At 39.0% G+C, this 20,559-nt stretch overlaps 1 protein-coding gene across 3 annotated transcripts in view; it reads left to right on the forward strand.

Moving 5' to 3' along the window:
* FIG4 (FIG4 phosphoinositide 5-phosphatase) overlaps positions 1 to 20,559 on the forward strand; it is a 58,409-nt gene that overhangs the window by 17,027 nt on the left and 20,823 nt on the right. For all 3 annotated transcript variants that reach the window (XM_081186697.1, XM_081186698.1, XM_081186696.1), the window contains exons 7-15: positions 418 to 546; positions 1,962 to 2,062; positions 3,037 to 3,199; positions 4,282 to 4,379; positions 12,635 to 12,768; positions 13,618 to 13,734; positions 16,973 to 17,018; positions 18,587 to 18,735; positions 19,001 to 19,167. In XM_081186697.1, the coding sequence (XP_081042823.1) occupies positions 418 to 546; positions 1,962 to 2,062; positions 3,037 to 3,199; positions 4,282 to 4,379; positions 12,635 to 12,768; positions 13,618 to 13,734; positions 16,973 to 17,018; positions 18,587 to 18,735; positions 19,001 to 19,167 (1,104 nt within the window). The remainder of the gene's footprint in view (positions 1 to 417; positions 547 to 1,961; positions 2,063 to 3,036; positions 3,200 to 4,281; positions 4,380 to 12,634; positions 12,769 to 13,617; positions 13,735 to 16,972; positions 17,019 to 18,586; positions 18,736 to 19,000; positions 19,168 to 20,559) is intronic.

Genomic DNA, 20,559 nt, shown 5'->3' on the forward strand with positions numbered 1-20,559 from the left:
GGCAGCAGGAGGCCCCATCAGCTAAAGTGGTGCTTCAGGTTAAGAACAGTTTCAGGTTAAGAACAGACCTCCAGAATGAATTATGTTCTTAACCCGAGGTACCACTGTATATGACTAAAGTAGAGCTCTGCTACACCAGACCAAAGATTTGTGTAGTCGAGTTTCCAACAATGGTCAGCCAGAGACTATTGACCTTGTTTCTGTTTCCTCCTGTCCTTGAAAACAGTGCAGAATCTCAGGGGTGAGAGCATTCAAAATCAGTGATTATGAAAAAGATCTTTGTTCACTGTTTAAGATAGATAAAAATAGATTATTGCCTAAATACGTATGCAATTGATTTGAGTTGGGAACAATCAGTCTGATTAAAATCCACATTGAACACACATACTTACTGTTTTGGTTGCAATTATTTTTCAGGTGTGTTTGGAATTTGCAGTGAACCTTATAGGAAATATGTGTGGAATGGTAAACTGCTTGACATAGTCAAAACCACGGTTCATCGAGACTGGTTGTTGTATATTATTCATGGATTTTGTGGACAGTCAAGTATCCTCCTACTGTTGGTGATTTATGTTTACTACAGGAACAGCAAATTGAAATTGTAGAAAGAGAAATGAATTATGGTAACACACAATATAGTTGTTGTTCAGTGTCTTCGGACATGCTGATTAAACCCATTCACAAATTAATTGCCTAGTTCTTTTTTAAAGGATCTTTCTTGGGTCTAATTGCTGTGAAAAGGGGACATGAGATTTCAGTTTTCATCTGCTGCATAGATAATGAAACACAATGAAGGAAAATTCTTATTCCGAGCATGCATGTTACGAGAAATCGTGCATGGGCTAGTATTGCCAGTGAAGAAATAAGGGCTTGATAATAGCTTAATTTACCTATCACAGTGACCATGTCTTTAACTAGCTCCACTGTGAAGTCAGGTCTCAATAGGATAATTGAACAGACTAATTTAGGGGCAGATAGTTGGAAACACAAAAGAGTAGAATTACTATAAAAATACATTAGTTGAAAACAGCTCCAAAATGTGCAACAGAAGGATCAAATAGAATATACACTGAAGCAAATGACACTTCATTTGTTATTTTTGAATTGCAACTAAAAATATCCTGTCTAAAATATTATTTCCATTTGTAGTAACCTTTACTTGTAGCTCCATATGTTTAAGATTGAAAACTGCAGATATTTCTAAACACAAATCACGTTGCATGTGAGCACAGGGCATGTATCTTCCAAAGCTCCCCCCTACACCCACACGCTTATCAAGGACTATTATTTGTAATACTGAAGCCTGATGCTCAACGTAATATCTGAAATTGAATTGTTGCATAACTATATGTTTAGAATTTGGTTCTTAGATTCTTTTTTAGTTCAATATATATAAAACATTCTGGAAATAATATGCTTTCATTCAGCATTGCTTTTAGAAGGTCATCTAGCCTTAGCATAAATAGTCTTTGTGAAGTAGCCATGGCTACCCTGTACATTCATTGAGGACATTTATGAAAGAGCATTGAAAGGGGATTTGCTTTTTTTATCTTTCAATTTTATTGCAAAAACCCACATTTCTTGTTTGAGAAGATGCATGGGATTACAAGTCTGTGGCAAAAGTGGTAAGCTGATATTCTAGTCCCACAGTCTCAGGGCTGCTGAATGTTTGAGAGTTCTCATATCTGCTTGAAATAACTCTTTGTCCAGATAAAGTAATCCAAAATAGTTAATAACCATTTCTTTTGCTTTTGTTATCAATATTCTCGTTTGAAATGGAAGCCCTGCAGATGACTATATATTAAAAAAATAGAAGATACTCTTCATCTGCTTCAAAACAAGTTACAAAAAGGCACTGAGAGTAGGTGTATTCGTGTATATGCCAGGACTAAGGGAAAATTCAAGAGAAATAAGCTAGAGAAATAATATAAACATCTGTAACCCTTAACTTGGCTTCCAAGAGCTGCTCATTTATGGTCGTCCAGTGTACGTCACCCTGATAGCTAGAAGATCAAGTAAATTTGCTGGAACACGGTTTCTGAAGAGAGGAGCAAACTGTGAGGTAAAATAGATCATTATCTGTTTTTTCACTGTGAGAGTTTCATGAAGACAAGTTATTGCTATATAGAGACTAAGACCTTAAATCCTTTAGCTTTGTAGCACGGGTATTTTGCCTCATTTGGGCAACGATACAAGCAAATCTAAAACTTGTAAATCATGGTATTTTTGAGGATGACATTTATAGTTCAAAATTCATGTGGTGTATTTAATGTGCTTAATTTTTTTAATGTAAAATACTGGAAACCCTTGGGCATTAGTGAGTGTCCTTGATTTCAGTGATCTAATTTACCATATATCTTTTCTAGGCTTTGTTGTGCAATTACAGGTGTGCTACAATTTTCTAATCACATTGTGCATGTTCACATAGGAACATGCCTACTTATGCCTATCGGTGCAACTACCATTGGCAAGTAGCCCTAAGGGAACATGGCCTTCAGATGAAAATTGTTTCCCATTCCTGAAATAGACTTACAAGCCAGCGTATACCCAGGATCCTTATTCTCAAGTGGACGTTTCAGATGATGATTGGATTCCATGTGAACATCAAGGTCTAGGGGATTATTCAGAATTGTCTGTCCTTAGTTCTTTTTGTTGCCTAGAGACGCTGCTTACCTATATAGGTAAGGGAACAAAACATCTGGGACAAGATAAAGCATATTTCAGTAATTAAATTCCTTAGGCTTATACCAGGCAGTCTTCTAGTACACTCATGGGTCTCTGGTTTGACGCAGCTATGGATTTAGGCTGTTCAACCTGAAAATGTTTTTGTAGAAGAAAGCAAAACTAAAATTAATAGGGCGTTCTTCCAAACAAATTTGTTTATGTCTGGAGTTAAAAACCTTAAAGTTGGATTAAGAACAAGTGCATTTGTTCAGCACTGCTTTAACTACGATAAGTCTGATAAATGGGTGGTATAAATGTCACTTACGAGGATGCGGCTGAAAATGTGATGTCATGGCTTTTTTTTTGGTACAGGGAGATGTAGCTAACGAAGTAGAAACTGAACAAATACTCTATGATGCTTCAGTGATGTCATTTTCTGCTGGAAGCTATTCATCTTATGTCCAAGTGCGGGGTTCTGTCCCTCTCTATTGGTCTCAGGATATTTCAACAATGATGCCTAAGCCACCAATTACATGTGTGTATACAATATGTTATCTTAGAACTTGTACAGATGCCTACTGTCAAATCACTAGCTCTATTAATCCATTCCATTGGACGCAGGGAATATAAATGTTGTCCTTCCACATCGCAGACAAGACAAGGAATTATTATTATTTTTGCGCACACGCATAGCAATTGTAGGTGAAGAGAAAGTAACGGGACATCGGGTGTCAACTAGGTATCTCTTTTAATGTCTAGCTTGATCAGACAGCTATTCCAAGATCTATTCCTTGGACCTGTTTGGGCTCCACTATTCACTCCCTAAACTAGGTCTGATTTTTCAGCTGAAGGCGGTTTTGCATAGGGTTTTGTCCAGTTCCCCCTACACACAGCTGCCCCCAGTTTGCAGCCTGGCAATAAAATTACAAGGATTGTAGAACCACGGCTGTACCCTCCCTTTGGAATTATTTGCCCAACATTTCCTTACCTTGCGCTTCCAACCTTGCTAGTTTTCATTTCTATTTTATCATTTTAAATGGGAGTTCCAGATTCTTTTTTTTTTTTTTTTTTTTGGCTGTCCCTTAACAGGTCAGGAGTAAATATATATTTAACAAGAGGCTAGCAGGCAAAGAATTTCAACAGTCTGAAATAAACCAAAAAATATTTCTTTCTCCCTACGTTGTAATTTATTTACAAGTTTATTAAGCTTGCTAAAACTTCATAGCGTGTGCTTGACACTGTAGTCAAATGCTCCCACTCCTATGCCAGCCTGAATATTTTTGGAGACTGCTAAAACTTGGCACATTTAGTGGTGCAATTCCTAATACAGTGGTACCTCGGGTTACATACGCTTCAGGTTACATACGCTTCAGGTTACAGACTCTGCTAACCCAGAAATAGTGCTTCAGGTTAAGAACTTTGCTTCAGAATAAGAACAGAAATTGGGCTCCGGCAGCGTGGCGGCAGCAGGAGGCCCCATTAGCTAAAGTGGTGCTTCAGGTTAAGAACAGTTTCAGGTTAAGAACGGACCTCCAGAACGAATTAAGTACTTAACCCGAGGTACCACTGTAACAAAATAATCACAGTCCACTTAATAATAGTAGTTCCTTTTTCTAGTGGATCAGGCTGACCCCTATGCACGTGCAGCTGCTCTTCATTTTGATCAGATGCTCCAGAGGTTTGGCTCCCCTATCATAATTTTGAATCTTGTAAAGGTAAGGCATGGTTTTATCTTCATTTATTCATTAAGCTAATGAACTTTTCATATATTCATTTCCTTGTGTTCATTTCTCAGAGAGAAACTATTGAAAGCAAGATGTTGGCTCTTAGAAGAGCAGTGTTTAGCACTTAAGATGCAAAGTAGGTTTAATGATAAGTTCATGTGCACAGTGATAGGCAAGCATTTGAAGTTAACAGACTTCATGAAAAATATATCTGGGAACAATGCAGCTTCCACCTTTGATTTTAATTTGCAGATAATTATATTTTACTGCTTTTATTATTATACTGTTAAGAACATTGCTTTATGTATTTTAATTTCTTGAACATTCTCAAGGAAAGGCGTCTGGATACAAGCTACATTTACTGAAGATTCCACTGCCTTCTGCTGGTTTAGAAAGAAGGCTGATTCTCTCCCTATCCCTTCTCCTAGTCCCCATGAAAAGCAGCTACAAAGGATCCTCCAAGCTTCTGAAGCCCATTTATGGGGGCAAGTAGGCTTTAGGCCACTTTTGAGGTGTCAGCAAGTGCCTTTTCCTTATAACTTACCAGTGAGTCAGTTCTTCCCACTGAAGTGCTTAAAATGCAGTGAGATAATCTGTTGAACTGTCACATGAAATAGAGACTTTTGTGCCCTTTTGTGGGTTCCAGCTATGCCCTTTGGTATGAAAAATGCTTGGATCATTTATGTAAGGTAACAAAGTAAAGGACCCCTGGACGGTTAAGTCCAGTCAAAGGCGACTATGGGGTGCAACACTCTTCTCGCTTCAGGCCAAGAGAGCCGGCGTTTGTCCACAAACAGCTTTCCAGGTCATGTGGCCAGCATAACTAAACCGCTACTGGTGCACAGAGGACTGTGACAAGTGCCAGAGCGCATGGAAACACCATTTACTTTCCCACTGCAGTGGTACCTATTTATTTACTTGCACTGGTATGCTTTCAAACTGCTAGTTTGGCAGAAGCTGGGACAGAGCAATAGGACCTCACTCCGTCGTGCGGATTTGAACCGCCGACCTTCCAATTGGCAAGCCCAAGAGGCTCAGTGGTTTAGGCCACCTGTGCCACCTGTGTCATAGCATTTATGCAGCACAGTTCCTGGGTATCTTTATCCTGTTTGCAAACAGATGGTACAGATCCCCCATCCTTGTGAAACCAGCCTCCTCTCCTCTTCCAAAAATCTAAATGTCTGCAAGTGCCATATGTACACTATCTACAGACCATCTGCAGTGTTTGACAGCCTTCAGCAAATGATGCATAGACATAACTTAGTGAGTGCTGATGTGAGGGAGAATTGTGCTCTGAGGAAGCTTGCATGATTCACTGCACTCTTCCTTGAAGACCAATCCAAGTCTTAAAAGTAAAATTGGAGTCCTAATCCACCCCCATTCGTGATGTGTGTAGCATTTTTAGGCATTGTGTGCCAGTGTTTTATATTTGTGGTTGTAAGTACTTCTACTAGAACTCAGTGGCTAGCATAATTGTGGTATCCACATAAATAAAGTAAAAATAATGCAAAAGTCATTTTGGAAAGTGAGGGCTCATTCTCAAACCAGCTCAACTCTGACAGCTCTTTTGGGCAAAATCTGTCTAAAACTACTTCATTAGGAAGTAGAAATATTCTAATTTTTTTGCTCTTCCCAACAGTAATCTAAAGCATATACAGTGGTGCCTCGCAAGACGAAATTAATTCGTTCTGCAAGTTTTTTCTTCTTGCGAGTTTTTCGTCTTGCGAAGCATGGTTTCCCATAGGAATGCATTGAAAATCAATTAATGCGTTCCTATGGAAACCGCTTGCCAGGCTGGCGGTGCGGAGAAGGGCTTTTCTCCCCACCGCAAGCCTTCAGGACAGGTACGGGAACAGAGGGGAAGGGGCGCAGCGCTTCTCCTCTGTTCCCGGGGCTTGCGGTGGGAGGAGTGTTTTTCCTCCCCACCGCCAACATTCAGAACAGCATTCTGAATGTTGGCGGTGGGAAGGAAAACCCTCCTCCCACTGCAAGTCTTCAGGACAGCCATCCAAAGGCTGGCGTGGGGAGAAGGGCTTTCCGCCCCACCGCCAGCCTTCGGAGCAGCCTTCCGAAGGCTGGCGCGGGGAGAAGGGCTTTTCTCCCCACCGCCAGCCTTCGGAGGAGCCTTCCGAAGGCTGGCGCGGGGAGAAGGGCTTTCCGCCCCACCGCCAGCCTTCGGAGGACCCTTCCTAAGGCTGGCGCGGGGAGAAGGGCTTTCCGCCCCACCGCCAGCCTTCGGAGGAGCCTTCCAAAGGCTGGCGTGGGGAGAAGGGCTTTCCGCCCCACCGCCAGCCTTCAGAGGAGGTCCGAGGACAGTGGGGAAGAAGCGCTGCGCTTCCCCACTGTCCCGGAGATTTCCCTATGGGCTTTCGTCTTGCGAAGGAAGCCCATAGGGAAATTCGTTTTGCGAAGCGCCTCCAAAACGGAAAACCCTTTCGTCTAGCGGGTTTTCCGTCTTGCGAGGCGTTCGTCTTGCGGGGCACCACTGTAATACATTTTGCATTTTATTATTATTATTATTATTATTATTATTATTATTATTATTATTATTATTATTAATAATAATAATAATTTATTTATACCCCATCCATCTGCCTGGGTTTCCCCAGCCACTCTGGGCGGTTTCCAGCAGAATATTAAAAACACGATAAAACATCAAACATTAAAAACTTCCCTAAACAGGACTGCTTTCAGATGTCTTACGGTAATTTACAAAATATCCTTTTGTAGAACATAAATTGGAGTGAAGGAGCTGTGTCTTGGGAATAAAATAAACCAGGCTACCAAAATAGTTCATTTGTTTTCACTTGCATTGTTCCAGGGCTCTTTCGGAACAGCTGTCAACAGCCAATTCAACACTCCAAAATGCATTTGCCTAACAGGATATGCAAGTCCCATAAGAGTCTTTCAACATCCCTCTTTCTCCATCTCTGTCAGCTTCTATTTGTGGATCCTCCTGGGAGAAAAATAATATTAGTACCATTATTTCAATATATTGTAAAGCTAAGTTAAACAGATACATGCGAGGCTCTACATGAGGCTTCTAAACAGAACAGGGCACAGCCAAAAGGAAATTTAATGTGTATAGAGGTAAGCGATTTTTAACAACCAAGTTTTTAGTGCTTAAGTTCAAACATAGTAAGTTGTAAAAGACTGATGTAGCAAAAGGGGCAACTATTAAAATGTTTCTCTAGTTGCCAAGACTGTGGTGCTCTAGAAGGAGCTAAATCTTAGGAACTTCTGTAACATTCTAGGTAAAAATATTTCAGGATACCTTTACAGAAGTTTGAAACTCTGTAGCATTTCAAGAAGCAGTTGAAAAATTCCAAACCAGCTATTCTAGCTTTCCTTCCCTGCATCTGAAGAAGGAGGGGTGCCATAAAGAATGACTAAGCTGGTTATCGGCAGGAACTTTTCATCTTGAGAGGATAAAACTGGAAAAGATGTAAGGCGACTCTCTGATCAGTGTCAGCCACTGGCAGCAATGTTTCTGCCACACTCCAAAATCTCTCATGGGATGGTCAGTAGAATCACTGAGTGCATAGCATCTGTGCATCGTTACTTAGTGCATCATTGATTGGCTGCCTAGATAGACATATTTTCTAGGCAGTGCAGTCACGGGCAGATTACACGCACATGGCATGCTCAGAGCATTAGGGTGGAAGCAAAAGGCTGTAGGGACAAGAGCTGATGATTCATATGTGTTCTCTTTAAATTGCTGTGCCCAGCTTGTAGAGGAGAACGTGGACCCAAGCCAGGTGTTTCTTGTCATAGCTCTTTAGAAACTGGAAGAGATGGGGGAAAGCAGCAGATGAGACCAAAAGATACATTATAATGCTGAAAACAGCTAGAAAATAGGGAAGCAACAGATGGAAGAAGTTTTCAAGCTATCATCAAAATATTAATACAAATTCTCTTTATAAGTCCTGGTGCTTGCTTGTGGGTATGCTAACTCAGCATTAAGTCTTTTGGAAAGCAGACACTTTCTTTGGTACTTTATATTCTTGAAAGCAAATGACACCTAAGGAAGAAATATCCACTTTTCTGTTTAGACGATTCCCTCGTCTCATTTATACTTTCTTTCTGGTGCTGGTCATTCTGCCTTAGTATGTTAAATATGTTAAGCATTTGCTATATTTAAAGAAAAAAGCTATCCAGACATCTAGCCCTACCTAGTACATCCAGAATTGTGGCAAATCTTTATGTCTGTTGTATACAAAGAACAAGAGCAGTAAAAAATTTTATGTTTCAAGTCTATCCTTGGAAAAGGGTGACTTGACTCATATTTTGTTAGGCATATTTTAAATTGCACATCATTTAAATTATTATAATTATCCCAGTACCTGAACTTTCATACATTAGTTTTTGCCTCTGCTGTTCTTGTATTATGACCTACTAGTCATAGAAAAGATGTGATAAATAGTGTGTGCTATTTATAACAGACTGAGTGGTGCAGCCCTATTGAAAAGCTTTGAGCGAAAGGCCTGCTGAATAATGCCATGGCTTGATTAAGCCAGATGCTGCCCTTCACTACTGTATCAGTGTATATTATTGTTATTTACTCCCTTGGGCTAATATGACCATGATGGTCAAAACAATAACAATAATAAATGGAGAAGAAGAGTATCCCAAAAGGTAAACATAGACCAGCCTTTGCCCATTAAGTGCAAACTGAGTTGATTATATAGGCTTTGTGTGCCTTAGTGTCTTGCATGGGCTTATTAGGGGCAGAAAGTTGACTGCCCTATGCATACATTTGTTGTCAGGATGAGAGGGACAATTTTTTTCAAAAATCACCTTGATCCCTGTGCCACTGACAGAAGATGCTGCTAGATCAAAGAGCCTTCTGTCGGAAAAAGACACCATTTGCAAACAACTTGGGATGATGACGCAAATATATCGCCTTGGAAAACATTCTGCAAATAATACTGGGAATGTTTTTTTAAAGGTACAAAAAAAGAAGAAAGGTTTACACTGACAGCATTTTGTAACATATGTTTTAGGTGCACAATTAAAAGCTTGCTCTACATTTTTGAATACGATACTTGTTAAAATGTCTACAGTGGAAGTCATGATTACATGAAAATGCTGAAAAAGTATATCCCTAATTATTTTTCCTTTCCACATCGCATTAAACAAACTAATGCATTTTTTTTAAAAAACCCTCATTGATCTGAAGAGAACTTCCAAATACTTGAATTAGAAAGCCTCTCTGGTTGATTAGCAGTTAATTCAATGCTTCCTCACATGAACAGGATACTATTTCCCCTTCCCCCTACACACAAGTGGTAAGAGAGCATTAATGTTAACATCCTAGCATCAAGCACCCACAGGGAGACACATTTGCAGCCACACTACAGAAGCCCTGTGAATGATTCACATGGCAGAGTCATGTGAGCCTGGATACACAGTATAGTTCTAAACTCAATCTAAAAATACAAGAGCCACAATGATTTTGTTCCCTGTTATGTCTAATGTTGTTTACAACGGCCTCGTGCTTGGCCTCTTAAAGGCCATTTTGAATTGGAGGGATGTGTTTACGTTTTAGTCACCGGATTTATACAATTGAAACTGGCATTTCATGAAATGTGCAACAATGGTAAAGTAAGGACAAAAAAGAAATTTAAAAACCTATTCGAAAGTGTTACTAATTATGGATATTATCTAGTCTTGGCCTGATGGAGAGGATTTATGATAAAGACCAGCCTCTTGAAAATCACACTAAGTTAGTACTTCAGTATATTTTTATATCAGAAGCACTGCAAGTTTGAATTACTAAACAATAGTTGTATATTCAAATATAAATTTTTCCTTTCCTTTCTTTCTTTTACAAGTCCAAGTATGGATAAGTTTAATTTATTGAATTGTTTCATAAGACATTCTTCCTCTAAAATTTGTATGGAGAAATGTTTTAACCATGGGTTGAATACAGTGACTGTGAGAGTGGAAAGCAGCTGGGCATGCAGTGGAGGCTGTTGCACTAGGGCTACTGGGCACATATCTGCCAAGGAGAATCTCAAACAATTTATAAATATCCCCAGTCTCAAAACAATACACTTTTTCCTGCCCCGCAGACATTTTATACTTTCATTTGAATGCAGAGCAGTTCTTGGAGATACTTATTTCAGTCTCCTGTTCTCTGGACAAACAACTCTCTGCACCACTTAGCCAATTCCAATCACAGAGTATTACAATAGGTAAGAAGTCCCTTTTGTGTGTCGCCAGGAATTATTTAATGGAAATTTGCAATATAGTGCTTGGCCTTGAAATAAATTTATCATCAGTTTGCACTAGTAGTTGCATCCTTGGGTGGTTACAGAGGTGATTTACTCACCCACTGAGGGACATAGAAGGTAAGAGAAGACAGCTTACTTCCCAAAACGTTATGGTTGTCTAATAGGATGTGCCACCCTCAGCAACAGGTTCAAAGGTCTGAGGACTGCTGTTCTGCTTCTGGCACCTCTACAAAACACTTCATTAGCCTTTTAGTTTGGAAGGGACAGTCAGGCTTTCTCCTTGGTCCCAATTACCGGTATCTAGAGGACTATACTTTATAGGACTTGAAGAAAATCTGTCTGAAAAAGAATTATGACTATGCTTTAACTTTTGAAATTCCACCTCACAAAATTATTTATTATTTCCCCTTGCTTTCTACAGACTCAGGCTGGTGACTCTGTGGAAAGGAGCTAGTCTTCATGCCAGTTCTAGTCTTTCTTCAGCTTGTTTTTTCTCGAAAGCATTGCCATCATAGACGCATTGTATTTTTATGATATTAGATCATTCAGGAGGGAACTAAAAGACAATATAAACCTACATATTAGTCATTATTGATACTGACACTTACTTCCATTGGCCTGGTTCACATGGCGCTGTAAGCCAAGCTATGGCTTACGAGGACCTAAATAATTGGGCAGGCTTCTGGAGAAAAGCTCAGTCACTTTGTCTTCCAAGGTCCTTTGTGTTCCTACGCTGTGCTGAGCTAAGCCAAGGCTTGATTAAACAATACCCCTGCCCAAGAGCCTGTTCAGCAGCTTGGCTTTCATAGCTGGAGTCAGTCAGGCACCCTGTCCTCCCAGGCCTGGTGGAATAAGGCCTTTAAGCCAGGGAGCAGGTCTTCTAAGATTCACAGCCAAGGTGGAAGATCTAAGCTGAGGAAAGGATAATCCTTTAGTTTGTGGTTATATACAGCAGACTTGGCTGGTATACAGGCTTACAAGGGGCTTCTGAGTCGACATGCATAGGACTGCCCAGGATGTGACATTAGTTGTGCATTATTTTTACAGTTTGTTTTCCATAAACTCTGCTCAAAAGCCATATGTTTGCAAATGCCATTTGGGTTTGGGGTTAGGATATGGAATTAAAGTCCAGCTCATTACACTTGTTTCAGATGGAAAGCCCAGGATATTGAGGTTTAAATAGGTGAGATTGCTGTTTTCATACACTCTTCTTGCCACAGAATAGTGTTTCTACCCTGTGAGTGGGTGAGGAGCACATGGGAAGTTGTAATAACTTTGCATGTCTAATAGGCCCATACATTTGTCAGAACTCAGGATTTTCCCAAAATGTAGCTTACATTTCTTATACTACTTGGACTTCTATTTCTCATAGCAACATTATCACTTGAAGTCACTGAAGCAAAAGAGTAGCTTAATACTTAATGAGTATTAACGAGATCATTTCCTCCTAGCCCATTCAACCTAGGCCCTCATCACAGAGGTACACCTGGCACCTTTATGACATACTTTCCATTGTATCCTAAATACACACCTATTCACCTTGACCTTTGACACTTGATACATATATTTTAGGACCACCCATTTATTTTGATTGCAGTCTGTTCCAACTGTTTTTAATACTGTATTTTAAGCATGTCTTGGGATCTCATGATGAATGGCAGATGCATACTCTAAAAAATAATAACATATGCTAAACAATAGTGACTCTTCTTTTTTTCTTTTTTCTTTTTTGCATTGGTACATGTGCTCACAAGATCCCAGGACCTTGCCTTTTTAATTGAGTGAAATGAACAGATTTTTCTGTCAATTTAAGGAGGCTTGAGACAGTGATTTCTCTTCATTATCTTACATCTGTGATGATCCCCAGAAAGGGCTGCCTACACTTTGTGGGGGCAGAAATAAATCCTACCCTGCTGTATCATTTGCAATATTTGTGTTCTCTTTTTTGTTCAGAGTTAACATTACTTTGTGTATGTACTACCATGATCAGTTAATTTTTCCCTTTTGAAGGAACGTGAAAAACGGAAACATGAAAGGATATTGAGTGAAGAGCTTGTTGCTGCTGTCACCTACCTCAATCAGTTTCTACCTCCTGAACATGCAATTGTATATATTCCATGGGACATGGCCAAATATACAAAGAGGTATGTGTTTTATTACTAGAGCAGCACATGACTCCAGATGTTAGTTGGGACAGAGGGAACTTTGTCATAACTCTCTTCAGAGTGTGTCTTTTGTGGACCTGGAGATGAAGTTCCATTTTTATATTGTTCATTTAGTGTATCATGGGAATGTAAATAAAATGTGAGTCATTTGTGTTAAATGGTACTGTTTGGAAATCAACCCAGCCAGCTCTGCATTTCAGAGGCTTTTTGCTTAGACTTTAAAGCACTTCATGGGTGGAATTCAACATTGTTCTATTACAAATGTTCTATCTGTGCAAGTATTTCAGCTTATCCCCCCTTTAGTGTTTTGTCCCATGGTAGCTATATTGTGTTATACCCTGCTCCCCATGGCAGCCATTTTGTAACTGTTGCCCACAGCACTTTCTCAAAATTCCAACTGTATCAGATAGTCCAAAATGGATTCTGGGTAGCTTTACATGAGTAAAACTAGCAGAGTTGTTCGATTGTTTATGATCCATTCTTCTGGAGATGCTGTAACAGGAATGGGAAATCTCTGGCCCTCCAGATCTTGTTGCACCAACTCCTGTCATGGTGTCTGTGGCTGTTGAGAGTTACCAGTTCCCCATCCCTTTTCTATGAAAATGATTTTGCCACAGAGAAATGGAAGTAGTTAACAGGTTATGCTTTTATTGATAGTCTGTTGCTATCTTCTTTTTAAACTTTGGTTAACATTGCTTAGGGATACAGTGCATGCAGAGTGCAGAAGAGGCTGGTGTTTATTGAAGTGATTTTTTTTTAAAAAAGATGTTCTTCCACGAGAGTAAATACAAACATGTCTTCAGTGTTTTTGCTTTTATTTCCATCTAGCAAACTATGTAACGTCCTTGACAGGCTGAGCGTTATTGCAGAGAATGTAGTGAAGAAAACTGGCTTCTTTGTAAATCACCCTGCTTCCTACTGCAGTGTCTTGCGCCCAGATGAAAAGTATGTATGCGGGAGAATGCTCTCTTGTGTATAATTATTTTAAAAGATTTCTAAAAAGTGGTTTGAAATCCACATTCATTTATTACCAATGTAGATAAATAGAAAAGTATACACCAGCTATTTCATAACAACAAGGGGTAATCATTTGTCATACAATAGTGTTTTATTATTTGTGTTGTCAGCAAATCTCCTATACCTTTAATTTTATACTTTCTTGCTTTCCTGGGAGATGATAAACAGTTCTAAGAACATTAATTGAAGGTTATTTGTAAGCAGAAGTCAGCTCAGCTTTTCTGGCTGCTTCAAGAACACCAATTTTATGCTCCCTTTTTAGTATAGTAAGCCGAAAGTTCAAATCTCATTATTGTATTTATTCATTACAACTATAACCCACATTTCTTCCATGGAACTCAAAGCAGCATGCACATGGTTTCCAAATAGTTTTCAAGCCATGCACAGACCAGATCCTGACCTGCTTGTTGGATGTTACTTTATTTGATGTAGATTGCTTATTTTAAAGCTATGTTTTATTGTCACATTTTTGTATTGCATTAGATTGTTATAAGGTATACATTCTTTGTTTCTTCAGCTGGTAAACCGCCTTGAGTATTGTAAGATAGAAAGGCGGTATACAAATTAAATGATGATGATGATGCTTGTCATAGCTGCTGTATCCTGTGCTTTTGAACCTTGCCCCAAGTTTCTAATGAATAATTAGTATGAACAAATTAGGGAATACATGCAGTAGTTTATCATGTACACTGGGTTTCTCTGGGTGATTTTTAAATCTTGGCAGCTATCTTGCCCGCTCTAAACTCAAAAGCCAGTTGAGCACTGAGTGCTGTTAGCTGAAGTTTTATAGCAATATTTGTTAAAACACAGTGCTCTTGTATGCTGTGGATTGTCTCTGAAGTCACCTAGGTTTCACTAATGCCAATTTTGTGAAGTCCACCAGGATATTAAAGTTCCAGTCCAAAGAAAGCTCATCATGCTTACGTCCCATGGAAAACAATGAGAAAAATTATTTGGAACTTATTTGTTCCATTAAATGGCACTTAAGTGTGACTAACTAGCTTTGATTCATGGTTGAAGAGTTCTGATTATTCCAGGGGGATAATTTTTATTATTTCCCTGGTCAATTGTTTTTAAATCTATGGCACTGTCAGTGTGCTATTTGAAACTACCTACCTTTGTTACATGTGATAGTTTGTCATTTCTAGCTAGACAAAGGACTTCCTTAATTATTCATTTATTAATAAAACATCACATGGAAGGAGAAGAGAAATCTGAATTAAATCTTGCAGTCCAGCTCCTGAAAAGGAGCTCTCCTCAAGCTGCTTTAGAGAAAAACAGCAATTGACTGTTGAAAGATAATTTCCTCCTCCTTTTTCAGTAAAGAAGTATTTACACAGAAACGATTTGTTGCTGTTGTTACAATTTATATACTACTCTTCATCTGAAGCTCTCAGGGCGGTTCACAAGATTAAAACCATTGGTTCACAAATTGCAATACCATCAATAGAATCTAATGATCAGTTACTGTAAACTATGGCTAGGGAACTTGTGGCCCTCCAAGTGTTTTTGAACTCCAGTGTCCATCAGCCCCACCCAGCATAGTCAGTGGTCGGGGTTGGTAGGAGTTGTTGCCAAGCAACCTCTGGAGGGCCACAGGCTCTTTATCCCTGCTAGGAATTATATAGGGAATGCAAACGGTATTTTATCATGTAGCAAGTTCTGCCTCACATGGTTTATTTCCTGGGTGATTTGATAGGCTACATCTTCCCAATACAAAACTGGTTCCTGTATATTTTATCAAAATTAATGTTGCTATACACATTAACACAGTTTTGCTGTTGCTCATTTCTTATTTGTTTCAATTGGCTCTGAGTAGTAGTCACTAAGATGATTTATTCTTCATGTAGCAGATACTGTAGCATAAGAGGCAAAATACAAATCTTAAATGTGTGTAACAAAAAAGACTGTACTTGTAATGCTTGATTTTTCATTACAATTTACAAATTAATTTGAGACTGCTTACACAGTTATTGATCTACCACATACAATTGCTTGATTCAACTTGTTAATATATTTTTATGTATTATTCAATGGTGTATAAGCCATTAATATTAAAGGGTATTTTTTAATATTTACAGGCAATTCATTTGTGTTGGGATGTAATGAAACTTGTTCTTGGGGAACCATTTGTCTTGAGACCTGAATGTCTATTCCATTACAAAGCATTCAGAGTAATTTATATGCTAATGGAAATTAACTATGTGGAAAGTACTTCCTTCAGGTGAAGTGTTAGTAACAATTCTCTTGAGTGAACTGCTTTCTTCAAAAGAACGAAACTTCCTACCCAAATTGGGCCTTTTAGTACTGTAATATCAGCCTTGGCTTCCCATACAAGGTTCAAACAGGATTACAGTGGTGCCTCGCAATACGAAATTAATCCGTTCCTTGAGTCTCTTCGTCTTGCGTTTTTTTCGTCTTGCGAAGCACGGCTATTAGTGGCTTAGCGGCTATTAGCGGCTTAGCGGCTATTAACGGCTTAGCGGCTTAGCGGCTATTAACAGCTTAGTGGCTTTAAGAAAAAGGAAACAAAGTCGCAAGAACTCGCAAGACGTTTCGTCTTGCGAAGCAAGACCATAGGGAAATTTGTCTTGCGGAACGACTCAAAAAACGGAAAACTCTTTCGTCTAGCGAGTTTTTCGTCTTGCGAGGCATTCGTCTTGCAAGGTACCACTGTAGTAGCATTTTCCCTTTCCTCTGTGCCATAATGCCAAGTGCCCTGGTTGTAGGATAACATTTTCTGTTTAAGCATTTCTGTGAAAGAACTGAGGCCTACTTGTACACTTAAGTTTATAAGCTGCACTTTAAACCAAAACTAACCTATACTGAGCTTGACTGAAGGCTAAGCATACACTATTTGTTTCTAAATTGAATTTTCCAAGTCTGCACTTCAACCTTTTTCAGTGTTTGTAGAACTATGCATTACATTTGACCCCCTTTCCAAAATGCAGGGTAATTTCTGGTTGATGTTTACTGTAGCCGCTACAGGTTTCCTTGCTAGAGCAGAGCTTCAGATTCCTAGAATTATCTCCCCAAGCATTAAGCTCCAGAGTTGTAAATGTATATAGGATTATCTCCCAGGGTTATGTCTTTACTGACTGAGGACAGATTGATGATAATTCTTATAGAATAAATGTTTTGTAACACACAATGTTCTGTCTTACAGGTGGAATGAGCTGGGAGGAATTGTAGTTCCCACTGGCCGTTTACAGGTATTTTAATGGAGTATGTAACCTGAAGCGTCTGTAACCTGAAGCGTCTGTAACCTGTAACAGTGGTACGTCGGGTTACAGACGCTTCAGGTTACAGATGCTTCAGCTTACAGACTCTGCTAACCCAGAAATAGTACCTCGGGTTAAGAACTTTGCTTCAGGACACGAACAGAAATCGTGCAGCAGTGGCGCAGCAGCAGTGGGAGGCCCCATTAGCTAAAGTGGTGTCTCAGGTTAAGAACAGTTTCAGGTTAAGAACGGACCTCCAGAACGAATTAAGTTCTTAACCTGAGGTACCACTGTACAACATAATATCCATAATTTCAGTTCCAAGAATGTTTTCTGTTAATGTTTACGCTTCTACATATTCATAGCTAAAACACAGATTTTTCTGTATGAAGCAGAATTGCTGCACAACTTTTCAATGTGCTATAGATGTGCAAGCACACACTTGATGTCTCTATAGAGTGCCAGTGTGGTGTAGTGGTTAAGAGCGGTAGTCTCGTAATCTGGGGAACCGGGTTCGCGTCTCCGCTCCTCCACATGCAGCTGCTGGGTGACCTTGGGCCAGTCACACTTCTCTGAAGTCTCTCAGCCCCACTCACCTCACAGAGTGTTTGTTGTGGGGGAGGAAGGGAAAGGAGAATGTTAGCCGCTTTGAGACTCCTTAAAGGGAGTGAAAGGCGGGATATCAAATCCAAACTCCTCCTCCTCCTCCTCTTCTTCTTCTTCTTCTTCTTCTTCTTCTTCTTCTATAAACATATGGTTTTCCCCCAAATACTTTTAGTATCAGGGTTGAAAGCAGTTTTTTTGAAATGATATCCAATACTTCAAATTTAAAGTAGTATTATGTAAGAATGAGAAATCACTGTATTAATCTTATTATCAAAGCAATATGACTCCGAAAAAGGTTTCACCTATCTCATACTGTGGATATGGTTAAAAAAATACATTTGTTCAAGATGCTTGCATAAAACCAAACATGAGAAACCTGCCATGAATTGTGGAACTGAGGAACCCGAGATAGCTCAGTCGGAAGAGCATGAGACTCTTCATCTAAGAGTCGTGGGTTCAAGCCCCATGTTGCAAGATTCTAGCATTGCAGGGCGTTGGATGATGATCCTCATGGTCCTTTCCAGCTCTACAGTTCTATGATTCCATGAAAAATCTGTTCAGTTGCATCCCCCTCAGATGCTTGTAAAGAGAAAGAGAGTTGCACTGGTGGAAAGATGTGCAACTCTGCTTCCTTAAATGAAAGCTCCTTCTGTTTATGGGGCATTTACATTGGTTTCTATGTATTATAAATTAACAAGAGAATAATTAAAAAAACCTGAACTATGTGCACAAACAGTTCCGTACACTTTGAGTGAGTTTTCAGTGTACCTAAAAGACTTCCATGGGTTTGCAAATGTGAGAATCTGCACCAGTGAACCACATGTGCAACCTTAATTAAGTTCTATTAGTATAGATGATTTGGTGGCAAAAATTACTGCTATGCCCTAAAGAATAATTTGATATTTACTAATGGACTTGAAACTAATTATGTGTCCCTGCACTTATTTTTTCAGACTGGAGTTCTTCGAACAAATTGTGTTGACTGTCTGGATCGCACGAACACAGCCCAGTTTATGGTTGGGAAATGTGCTTTGGCCTATCAGCTTTATTCCTTAGGCCTGATTGACAAACCCAATCTGCTGTTTGACACAGATGCCGTTAGGTAAGACATTTTAGAAATTATCATTATTATTAAAATAGTAGGTTTTTCCTACAACTGTTAATAGAAATGGAGCATATATGTTTTTTGTTATTGATACTTTTCTAATTTCTGTTTCGACACATCATTTTAGATAAGTATGGATGTTTACACTTAAACATTTTTCTAGGTGAAACATAGTAAAAATAAAATAGAAATAATCACTGGCATACTGTTGTAAAAATTCATCTCGTTGGAATTCTTAACCATGTTGTTCTCTCTGCTTTAGATTATTTGAAGAATTGTATGAAGATCATGGAGATACATTGTCACTTCAGTATGGTGGATCTCAACTTGTTCATCGAGTAAAAACCTACAGAAAAATAGCACCTTGGACCCAGCATTCTAAAGATATTATGCAAACTCTTTCAAGATACTATAGTAATGCTTTTTCAGGTAACTTGAATTCTTTCTCTGAGATTTCCAACATTTGTCATTCTTGATAAAGTGAGAATTATTTTTTAAAAAACACAGATTTTTTAAACAACTGGCTACATGGTGCTATTGAATTTTTATGATGAAAATGAAACTGGGTCAAAATAACATGTTGACAGCCTGAAAAGTATTTGGGTCAGGCTCAACTTTAAATTCAGTAGGACAGCTTCAGAGTTAAACCTTAAGGGTTGGACACTGTAATTGCTATCAGGCATGACAGTGTAACCCTGGACAAAATCTGCCTTCTCTCAGTGAGCAGAATGGTTGTGTTCAAGCAGCCATCAAGGGTCTGTTTTCCAGCTCCCATATAGGCTGTAAAATATCTAAAACACCCCGTGTGTTAGTGGAAATCGTTCATGGCTTGGAGTAAAGCACTCAGTCAAATAGTAGCATTATAATATTCTAGCAAGGGCCATTTACTTCATAACTGCCACTGCAGCTGTTAAGGAACACGAAACCACGGGGAAGATTACCTTGCTAATATGAGCATTAAGCCCAAATGTATGCAGCCAAGTGATCTATTCTGAGAAATTTGAGTGCAAGAATGGTAAGTGTTTAGACAGAATCCTTCTTAAATAAACTTATTTTTCTGTAGAGAAGCAGACAAAAATAACATAAATATAAGCGAAATAAGGTCACATAGGCAGGTAACTTTCTTCACTGCTTGACTGAATTGGAATTGCCAAGCAGCACTCAAGATTAGAGGGCATCCAAATGTCATACTGCGGTTAAAACGTTTAGAACCAGACATACTGTTATTTCTATTATAGGTATAAAAGTGTGTCCTTCTAATCCCTTTTCAAACAGGCAACAGAGGACAAACAGTAGTTTGTCAGGCATTATAAGCCACTGATTTCTTTCCACGTTATGTAGTCAAGATTATTGGAAGAACCATTGTAAAGCAGTATATCTGATCTGTCTAGGAAGGGTAATGACCCACTACAGACTTCAGCATTAATGTTGCCACATTTCTTGTTTCTGGAATCTAAAACAGGCTATTTATCCAGAAACAGGACTGGACAGTCAACTTCCCTTTAACTGATATATAGGAAAGTAATCTGATTACTCTATCCAGTTAATCATGGTGCACTACAGTCCTAGTCGTACTAATTCTGGCCCTTTAGATTTTTTGCCGAGTGAGGGCAATGAAGTGTTTAAGCTAACTCAATTACTTTGGCTCATTAGCTCCTGGTTATATGTCTTTCCACAGACGGCATACAAAAAATGTGCTAGAGCACACGTAGGTACAAAAATAATTTAGAAAAGAATCTGTACAGGATTTTCTTAATTGCAGTGCACACTTTCAGCATGGCTAAAGGGAAAACAGTTAATGTTTCCATCAGTGCTTCATCT

This window comes from Podarcis bocagei, assembly GCF_964188305.1.
Source record: "Podarcis bocagei genome assembly, chromosome: 3".
In the NCBI taxonomy this organism is placed as follows: Eukaryota; Metazoa; Chordata; class Lepidosauria; order Squamata; family Lacertidae; genus Podarcis; species Podarcis bocagei.